This window comes from Equus asinus, chromosome 25, assembly GCF_041296235.1.
Source record: "Equus asinus isolate D_3611 breed Donkey chromosome 25, EquAss-T2T_v2, whole genome shotgun sequence".
Taxonomy (NCBI): domain Eukaryota; kingdom Metazoa; phylum Chordata; class Mammalia; order Perissodactyla; family Equidae; genus Equus; species Equus asinus.
Genome location: NC_091814.1, coordinates 50,508,533 through 50,518,865, shown reverse-complemented (window position 1 = coordinate 50,518,865; position 10,333 = coordinate 50,508,533). Strand labels below are relative to the sequence as shown.

The following is a 10,333-nucleotide window of genomic DNA, read 5'->3' as shown; positions in this document are numbered from 1 at the left end:
GATATTACTGGGCACTGATATTGGGTGCACTAACTTATGATGTCCATGTATACTTAAGCTTAAAAATAAAGGTCTTTTTGCTGGCCCCACTCAAAGAGAGTGGAAATCCTCCCCATTAAGGAAGTCAGGGATATTTGGGTCTCTGTGTTTGTGGTGGTTCTCTGCTTTCACAGTCATGCTATGACTTTTGAGTAATCCCAAGAGAGTACACTATAGTGGCCATCAACAATGCAATTCACCAGAAATGCTCACTGCTCTGTTTGGCGTAGAGGAATCAAAGAAAGCACAAGGGCAGAAGTCCAGCTGAGAAAAACGACAAAGAGGAAGGCCTAAGTTCTCCAGGTGTAGAATGTCAAGGTCCCTTCAATGAGTATTAATATTTTACACCAGAATCAGTACAATAGCAAGTTTTGCACCAAGTCCACGTGGTTCTGAAATGGTAACAAATGATTTTGCCACAATAATGCAATCCTGCTTTTTTTATTTATTTATTTTTTATTTATTTTTTCTGCTTTATCTCCCCAAACCACCCCCGTACACAGTTGTATATCCTAGTTGCAGGTCCTTCTAGTTGTGGGATGTGGGACACTGCCTCAACGCGGCCTGACGAGCAGTGCCATGTCCGCGCCCAGGAGCCGGCCCCGTAATCCTGCTTTTTTGAGAGCCTCACTTGACTTTGGTCATGTAGAAAGGAAAAGCAACCTTTGGCTGGTAGAGTCTTTTTCATTGTTTATTTGTTTATAGATTCATTTGTGTCTGAAGGTACCTGAGGACTTTAGATCCTAATGTAAGACTTAAGCTGAATGTTCAGCATGATGACCTGCCAGTCTGGGCATCTACAGCAACCGTCTAATGAACTATGCCTCCCCAGGTCTCCAATGGCCTTCATGTCTCCACATCCAAAGAGTAATTTTCTGTCTTTTCATTGTGTGACCTTTAAGTAGCTTTTGACACTGCTATCCACCACTATACAGCTGTTAAATCTCTTCTCTCTATTTCCGCTGCCCATACCCGAACCCTAGTCTGTTACAATCTCTCTCTTGGGTAACATTAGCCTTAATCGATCTCCTTGCACCTACTTCAAGTCTCTACAAAGCAGCCCTGTGATCTTCTGCCTCCCATTAAATGGCTTCCCATTGTCCTCAGAGATGAGTAGTAAATCTTTATCTAGGGCTTACAAAAGGACTAGCTGTGATCTGACCTCTCTGGCTGTATGACTAACCACTCTCCTTACTCTCTTTGCTCCAGCCTCATGGTCTCCTTTCGTGTCCTCTAATACAGCGCTTCTCAATTCTGGCTTCATGTTAGAACGGTGTATGGAGTTTTAAAAAAAATACTGTTGTGAGGGCCACACCTCTGGAGATTTTGATTCACTGGTGTGGGATGAGGTATAGGCATTTGTATTTTCAAAAGGTATCCGAAGAGATTTTAAGGCTCAGCCAGGGTTAAGAACAACTTCTCTATGCATCAAACACTTTCTCAACTCAAGTCCTTAGTGCATACTGTCCCTCTGTTTGAAAGACTCTTTCTTTGCTCCCCCCACCTCCATAATCTCTAAGTTTGGGCTTAAAACATCTTCAAAAACCAAATTTTCTTTTATATCCTCTGCTAGTTTAGCTTCTCTTAATAATTCCTGTAATTTCTTTTTTGAAACACTTATCATAATTTCTGTCATTTGTTTCAAGTTTGCTTTCCTACCAGACTATAGGCAAAAACTGTCTTGCTGCTGCTCTGGCCCCATTGCCTAACACAGTGACTAGTACAAAATAGACAATAAATCTCTGATGGTCCATTGAAAATGTCTGTGTCCTGGGAATTCAACCTTGGAGAGATATTAAAGAACTATTTAGTTCTCCACCTTTTCATAACAAGATACTTGGTGAAGGGGGGAGATTTTTAAGTATGGCAAAGACTTTTTGATGAGGGAAGTGTGTATTTGGGGTCCCATCTTGAGCCTAGGCCGTGTGGATCCTAAGAGTCTAAAATGTTTGGCGAATTGGTGAGGTAGGCCTTCCAATAGTGTGTGGAGCTGAGGGCCTCACACCTTCCTGGAAAGCAACTTTCTAAGGAAAGACAGTTGAGGCACAAAATCAGTTAGAAGAGAAGGACCATGAAAAAATATTGGGACAATTCTGTATACAACACAGTAACTGTCTTTCAGGGATTTATCACACCAACCTTCCCCAGCGTTTAAGTCATAAGGCAACGAATATAAAAACAAGTAGAAACCGAAAGAACTACAATACTGAGAGTGCACAGTGTAGTTACACTGGTTCTGGTGGCTTCTGCAGTATTGGGAAATAATTTAACTAGCTTTGGGAGTAGTGGGTGAATTTATTCTGAGTGTAGCCTTCAGCTCTGTCAATATCTGGCCTTGGCAAAGGTGGTAGACACGTGACTGCATCAGCGACAGCGTCACCATCTTCAGTAAGGTAGCAGCACAGACAGGAAGCCTAAGAGGTAAGGCCATTGGATATTCATGCTCTCAATTCAGATGACTCATCTCTCCACACTTTTGATATCTTCAGAGAAAGACATTCTAGTGATCTAGAGATGAAGGAAAAGGTGCTGACTCGCATAGTATTCTAGACAACGGAGTCCATGGCTCCTTGTGAGCATTCCCAGAATTGTTTGGGAATTACTCGAGGGGAGTTCAAATTCCCTCAGAATAATGATTATGATAATCCCATTTTCTCCCAGGCTAAGGTGGCATCAGAAGCACACATTATATGTATGTGATTTGAAACATCTGAGATTTCAGGAACTAGTCAAATTGGCATGTCTCCAATTTTTCTGGCCAAGAACGACAGCAGATATTGAACAAAAATGTCAATGATATAAGATATATATAAAAAGCAGATGGTCAGCTTAGAGAAGAAAGCCAAAATAATAAGTCTGGACGCTTAAGCCCACCAGACTGGTCCTAGCATTATGATATATATTACAAAGTACAGATTTCGGGATTGTGACCATTTTATTATTTACTGTGGGTTTCCAATAAAGATCCATAGTGATTAGAGAGTAATTGAAAATGAGATAAAAGGGAACTTAGCCATATAATAGAAGTTAAAGCCAGAATGATAGTCATACCTCCCCAGAGGAGGCATTGAAGAATTTCTGGGAACACTGATGAGCATGTTATATATTGTGAACAATAAAAAAAAGCCTAACTGGGGAAAGCAGGTGAAATTCCTGGCTACTTCCTATAACTTCCTAGACTGACACCACGGGACAACTAGTTTATCTGTTAGGCAATCCTCATTGCTTACCAATGTGTGCATTGGCTTTTGGCATTAAACAAACATCAGCAGTAATACGGCACAGGTGAAAGCATTCTTACAACAAGAAAGGGACATGCTGCAAATCAGTGAATCAACAAAAGATGTGATGGTAAAGAATACGGACAGAACAATAACCTGGGGATGGACTCGGAGTAACAATTTGGCTCCATGAAAAAAAAGAGAAGCTAGCTAAAGGATGGAAGCAGAGGTCCATATTATTATAGATCAAAATAGACAAATCACCAGTAAGTCCCACGTTATAGTGAGAGCTGTCTGCCATAGAGAAGGTTTTATGTTCTCTAAGTAATAATAACATGCAATATGCTAATAAGCAACACAGCAAAGAATTATTCTTTCAAGATTAAGTAAAATTATGTTTGCTGTTGTTAGGAATCAATGAGAGAGATGAATGTAAACATTTTAGGGAAAGGAGAATAAGTCCTCTGCACCACTTAGTCTGAGCATAGCCCAGAGCGGGGTGTAGAAAATGTTCCACGTGCTATTTCCCAGGAAGGTCATGGCAGGAGGCTTAGGCCTAGTGGGAAATTGCCATTGTTTAGTTCAGACCCCCAATCAGGAAGTTTATCTGACTACCTTAGTCAATTTGGGCAATTAACAAGGTACCATAGCCTGGGTGGCTAAAACAACAGAAATTTATTTCTCATAGTCCTGGAGGCTGGGAAGTCTAAGACCAGAGTATGGCAGATTCAGTGTCTGGTGAGATTCCTCTTCCTGGATTTCATACAGCCATATTCTCCTTGCATCCTCACATGGTGGAGAGACTGAAAGCAAGCTCTCTCATGTTTCTCCTTATAAAGGCACTAAGCCCATCATGGGGGCTCCACCCTCATGACCTCATCTGAACCTAACTACCTCCCAAAGGCCTCACCTCCCAAGACCATCACATTGAGGATTAGAGTTTCTACATATGAATTTTGAAGGGACACAAGTATGCAGTCCACAACAGAGACTTAACAGACAGGCATCTAGCCCTATCCATTAAGACAGCTCTCACATCCCACCGAGGCAGACACAGATCCCATAGGGTGCTCAATGCTGGGCCCAGAGACGCAGCATTGAGCAAACAGGGGAAGTCTTTTGGTAGGGTGGTAAGTCATCAGGGGCAGACATTTGCCTATGCATTAGCGGGAATAAATCCCATAAATAATATCATGATTATACAGCAGTACAGAAGAGAACTTTGAGCTATTTCAGAAGTAGAAACTGAGAATTTCTATAAACAGTACTAATGGCCCTGATACAAGAAAGTGACATTGCAACAGAAGCTTGCATGAACAAGACTGGGGTGCACAGAAGAAAAGAGATGCTATTCTATTAGGCTTTCTCCAGTTCTCCAGTTTCTTGAATAAAGAACAGGAAATTCTCAATGGATTCCATTTATCATCATGTATACAGTTAAATAGTTACATTAGACAACTATGCATTGACCTGTAAGTGGCTCTCATTCCATAGTGTGAGTTTAGACATTCTTTAGTGAGGCCTGACTTAAATCACCCTTCTGGCATTTTTATTGGTAGACTCCACACTGAGTAGATTGCACTTAACAGTTACAGTGGTGGACAGAAGAGCACCTGGTAAAGAGCATTACTAACACAATGTTGTCTGGAAATCCTAATTATATAAGTACAATCTTTAGCAGTAAATGACCAGCATTTAGTATTGTGGCTTTAAATTACAGTTTGTCTGATCTCAACACTTTTATGAACTTTTGAGCTTATATCCCAGTCCAATATGGTCCCTTTAGTCTCTGTGAAAGAGCGAATTACACATGATGTTATAAACCTCACAGGTCTGTTAGCACTGATTCTTTTCTTTTTCCCCACACTTACAGGAGCACATGGCTACCAGCCTATGTGATGCGTACTCAAATGTTGTTACTGATCAAGCCATGATCCTGGCCATGAACTCCAGGTATAAGAAACTGTAATTCTGTTATTTCACTGATTGAACATCTTTAAAATTTAATAGAGAAAAATTGCAATTATGAAAAATAAAAAAATACTCCAAATTCCACCATCCTAACTCAGCAACTATTATTTCCTTCTTTTTCATATTCTTTCCCAATCTTTCTGTATTGCATTGGGAGGCAGATAATCTAATTATTGCAGATTCATAAGTAGATTGCACATTCAACTTTCTGTAATTCTTTTCATTCTGGCATTTTGTCTTAAGTTTTTACTTTTCTACATAATCATATTTTCATTTTAGTGTCAGTATAATATTCCTAAATTTCAAAGTTTTCTAAATTATGTTACCAATACTATGATGACCATCTTTGTACATAAAAGATCACGTCTTCTCTGAAAAACTTCTCTGAAATGCCCTTCTGGGAGTGAGGTTATTGATTTAGGTGACAGGAAACCACACAGATGCCATACTGCTAGGGATCCTAACTGGTCGACTGCCCCAGCTGCTGCCCCCGTAGATCCACGAACACTATCGCTGAGGCCTCAATCTGGCAGGCTGCTCCCGCTGAGGACCCAGGCTGTGTGATGGGACAAACAACTCAAGTGGGTGACTTTGGCTTGACAAGCCCCACCAGCCTGGCCAAACCTTTCCTGGAACTTGCTACAGTTCAAAATTCTTCCTACCTTAATCCTCCTTCTTTCCTTCTCACCTTCTCCTGGAAATCACCTGCCCCTCTTATCCCTGTTTTGGCATTTGCTTCCCCCGAACCTGAACTAATGCTGCTGGGATGAACCTTTAAAAGCTTTTAATAAATACCGTCAATTTGTTGTCCAGAAGAACTGCACTAATAATAAAGGTTTCTTCAAAGATACATACATACATGCTTTTTTCTATTTTACTCATTTACCAGGTTCAAAATTATACCTCATTGTCATTTTAATTTATATTATTTTCATTACAAGCAAGACTCAGTATTTTCTATATGTTTATGTATTTACAAATTTTATCATGTGGGAATTTTCTCATGATCTTTGCCAGTTATTAGGATTTTAGTGGTAGTATATGTTTAGTAAGCTTCACGTGATGTTTTATGTTTTTATGCTATTTTGTTAGAATTGATTTTATAGTCATAGCTATATATTTTTTCTTTTACTTTTTTGTATGATATCTGATATAAAGTTACTTCTACATTGCACTTTAATATTGCGTTCAATTTCCCCTAGTTTTTTGTTACTTGATGTTTTTTACCCTTTAGTCTATGATATTTATTTTTATTTATGAATTAATTTATGCTTCACAATTCCATTATACAGACCAGAAGTCGACAAACTGTGGGCACTGAGCTAAATCCTGCTACTTTTGCAGCCTATTTTTGTACATCCTGAGAGATATGAATGTCTGACATTTTTAAATAGTCGGGGGGAAAAATCAAAAGAAGAATTATTCATAACATGTAAACATTATGTGAAAGTCAAATTTTAGGGTCCATATACAAAGTTTTTTTGGAGAAGAACCACACTCATTCCTTCATGTATTGTCTATGGCTGCTTTCGAGTTACAAAGGCAGAGTTGAGTAGAGACCGTCTGGCCAGCAAAGCCTTATTTATTAACTGGACCATCGCAGAAAATGTTTCCTGACCCCGATACAGATAATACTTATTTAAAATGCTTCATTTCCAAAGGCTTATTTAACTCTTTAAATGTTTTTTGTGTTTGTCTGTATAATGGAATAGCTATGCTTTTAAAGGTTTCTAAGCTGTTTAGTATCTTGACAGTAGTGGTAGATATATGAGCCTCCATGTATGATAAAATTATATAGAACTAAATACACACACACACACACGAGCACAAGCAAAGCTGGGGAAATCTGAACAAAATCAGTGGCTTGAATCAATGTCAATATCCTGGTGATGATATACCATAGTTTCTGGAGAATGTCACCATTGTGGGAAACCGGATGAAGTGTCCAAGGGGTCTCTCTGGAATATTTCTTACAACAGCATATGTATCTACAAATATCTCCAAAAAATTTTCAAGTGAAAAAAGGGTTTTGAGACTGCATTCTGACCCAACATGAAATACTGCCACAATAAATGAGTGCCACATTTGTCCTGGAAAGGAAGATATAATATTATCCATGTGTTTGTTATTCTCAGATTAGGGTATTTTCCAGTATTTCCATCATATTCCATTGTTAGAGTTCTATTGTGCCACCACTACACTATTTTTATTTAGTGCTGTTTTCTAATAGATTCTAATATCTAATTGAGCTTAAAAAATGTTCTCAAATTTTAATTGCAATTTTAGAGTTTTTAAAATAATTTAAGAATAATTGGCATTTATAAATAATCTTCCTATTTAATAATATAGCTTTCTATATTATATTATATAATTATCTATATTATCTATATTATAGCTTTCTAATTATTTAAGTTCTATTTTATGTCTCTCCTGAAATTTTGAAGCATTTTTAATATAGATTCTGCACATTCTTAGATTAATTTCTTCAATATATTGTAGTTTGGTTTCTTTTTCATTTTATTGTTTGGAAAGCAATTACCGATATACTGGGATGAAAATGGGATTTTTTTGGACAGGCTTATATTTATTCTGTATTTGATTGAACTTACTGAACATTTTTTATTATATCACGTCTTATTAGAAATATGAGAAACTCTAACACAATATTTTAAAACAGGAAACTGATCTCATGTTTTCCCTGTTTTTAATAACAACAGTTATACTACTTATCAATTAGCAAAATATTGGTTCTTGGTTTAAATAAAACCTTTTAAGGAACTGCTTTATAGTTTTTTCTTAGAAAATAACATGGACGTGTATTAAATACTTCTTCAGGATTGATTAAAGGGCTATTTTATTATTTAATCTATTAATAGGTATGTATTGATTAATAGTTTTTACGATATTGGACCATCCCTACATTCCAATGATAAATCATAATTGGTGGTATTATATTATTTTAATATTTTTTAAATTATTGTTCTAAAAATTTATACTCAGAAGTGAAATTAGTTAATATTTTTGAGATTGTCTTTTATTACAACTCAATCTGAATCAGATACCTGATTTCCATTCATTGGTGATTTTTCTGGATTTATAAATTCAGTTATTGTTTTAGAGTGTGTGTGTGTGTGTGTGTGTGTGTGTGTGTGTCTATCTTGCCTGCCTGAATTAACTCGAATTTACAAAATAGTACTAAACAAAGAGAAACAGTGGTTAAGCATGATGACTTAGGAATCAGACAGACCAAGCTTCTGATATCAACTCCACCATTCACAGATTTTGATTTTGATGAAGTTGCTTAATCTCTAAGCTTAGGATTCCCTATCTGAAAATTGAGGGTGACAATAATATTTACTCCTGGTGTCGCTGTAAAGATGTATTGAGATAAGAACGCAGAGCAAGTAAATCACCTGGTGCACAGTGTTCAAGTCCTCAGTATCAGTGCTTCTTAACCTATTTTAATACTCCTTTAGGAATCTGATGAAACTTTTGGACTTTTCCCCAAAAAATACACAGACACATATCAACAAAATTTGGCATATAATTTTACAAGGTCCATGGAAAGGCAGACCCTGGATTAGGATACCCTGTTCTGTTTTTAATTTTTTGGTCTACCTAAATGCATTAAAAATCTCCCATGTAATAGTCATTCTTTACTTTTTTTTTGTTTTTATCATAGATTTTGCTTTTCATATTTTGGCCAAGTATTATTTGGTACATAAAGATTCACGCATGTTACATCATCATATATACCTGTGCAATTTAGTAATATAAATCAATCCTATTTGTTTCTACTAGACCTATATAATACCTTCTCCTTTTTTTTTCTTTTAAAGATTGGCACCAGAGCTAACATCTGTTGCCAGTCTTCTTTTTCTGTTGTTTCTTCTTCTCCCCAAAGCTGCCTAGTAGAAGTTGTATATTCTAGTTGTGAGTGACTCGAGTTGTGCTATGTGGAACGCCGCCTCAGCATGGCCTGACGAGCGATGCCATGTCTGCCCCCAGGATCAGAACTGGCAAAACCCTGGGCTGCCAAAGCAGAGCGCGCAAACTTAACCACTCACCCAGGGGGCCGGCCCCAATAGCTTGCTTCTTTTTACCGCTAATGTAGTCTTTCTTAATTATTATTCAGTTTCTGCTTCCTCTTTTCCTTCTTTTTTAAATCTTTATTTAAATTTCCCAGTGAGGGCCATTATACTTATTTCCCCTTCTCCTCATTTTATAATGTATTTTCATTTTGCCTTTGTCCTTCATTTCTTTGACTATGTTTTAGTCCTTTTAAAATCTTAAGTTGTATGCTTAGTTATTTTTCTCTCATTATAAATGAGAAAAACTCTTGATAGTACTCAAGTATTTTTAAGCACTGAGAATCTTTTAATTTTCCAGATAGATTTCTCATTGTGATTAGAGAATAAAACATATATCCTTTGATATTTTGAAACTTTCTATGGCTGAGTATATGATAAATATATGTCAGCATTCCATGATTATCTAAAAAGATAATCCTTGTTATCTCATTTAATACAACTTATTTATATCTCCTTATTAATTATATTAAAGATCCCTTCCTTTGCAGAATTTTTATTTTTACATGCCATATGCTGATAATTGAATGTTTACTCTTCTCCCATAACTACGTTTCTATTTCTCATTTTATCTTTAATAATTTTCTTTAATAATTTCCATTTCTCCTTGTATCTTTAATAATTTTAATAATTTGTCCCTTTTAATAATTTTTCAATTTTGTGTCTATGTGGTTTGGGAGATTTCATATTATGTTTTTATTATTAACTATGCCTTTTATTATTTTATAACAATTGTATATATCTCTCTTAATACTCTTCCACTTGATTTAAAGTTTGTGTCATATTAATAAGGCCCTCCTGATTTATTTCTGATCATGTTTAATATAATTTCCCCATGCTTTTATTAGAAAACTTTCTTTCATTCAATTGTCGTTCTTGAAATTATACTTGAAAAAGTAAGTATTGTCTTCTGCTTACTTCTCTGACAGGTCTTATTTCTTCATAATAGGAAAACATAAAACATTTGCAAGTAATGTTTTCCCTATTTCTGGTCTACCTCTACTCACTTCACTC

General features: G+C 36.5%; 1 protein-coding gene across 1 annotated transcript in view; it reads left to right on the top strand.

Annotated features, from left to right (window-relative positions):
* Positions 1-5,139: 5,139 nt before the first annotated feature.
* MROH9 (maestro heat like repeat family member 9) overlaps positions 5,140-10,333 on the top strand; it is a 66,224-nt gene continuing 61,030 nt past the window's right edge. The window contains exon 1 of the mRNA XM_070497258.1: positions 5,140-5,213. Coding sequence (XP_070353359.1) covers positions 5,140-5,213 — 74 coding nt within the window. The remainder of the gene's footprint in view (positions 5,214-10,333) is intronic.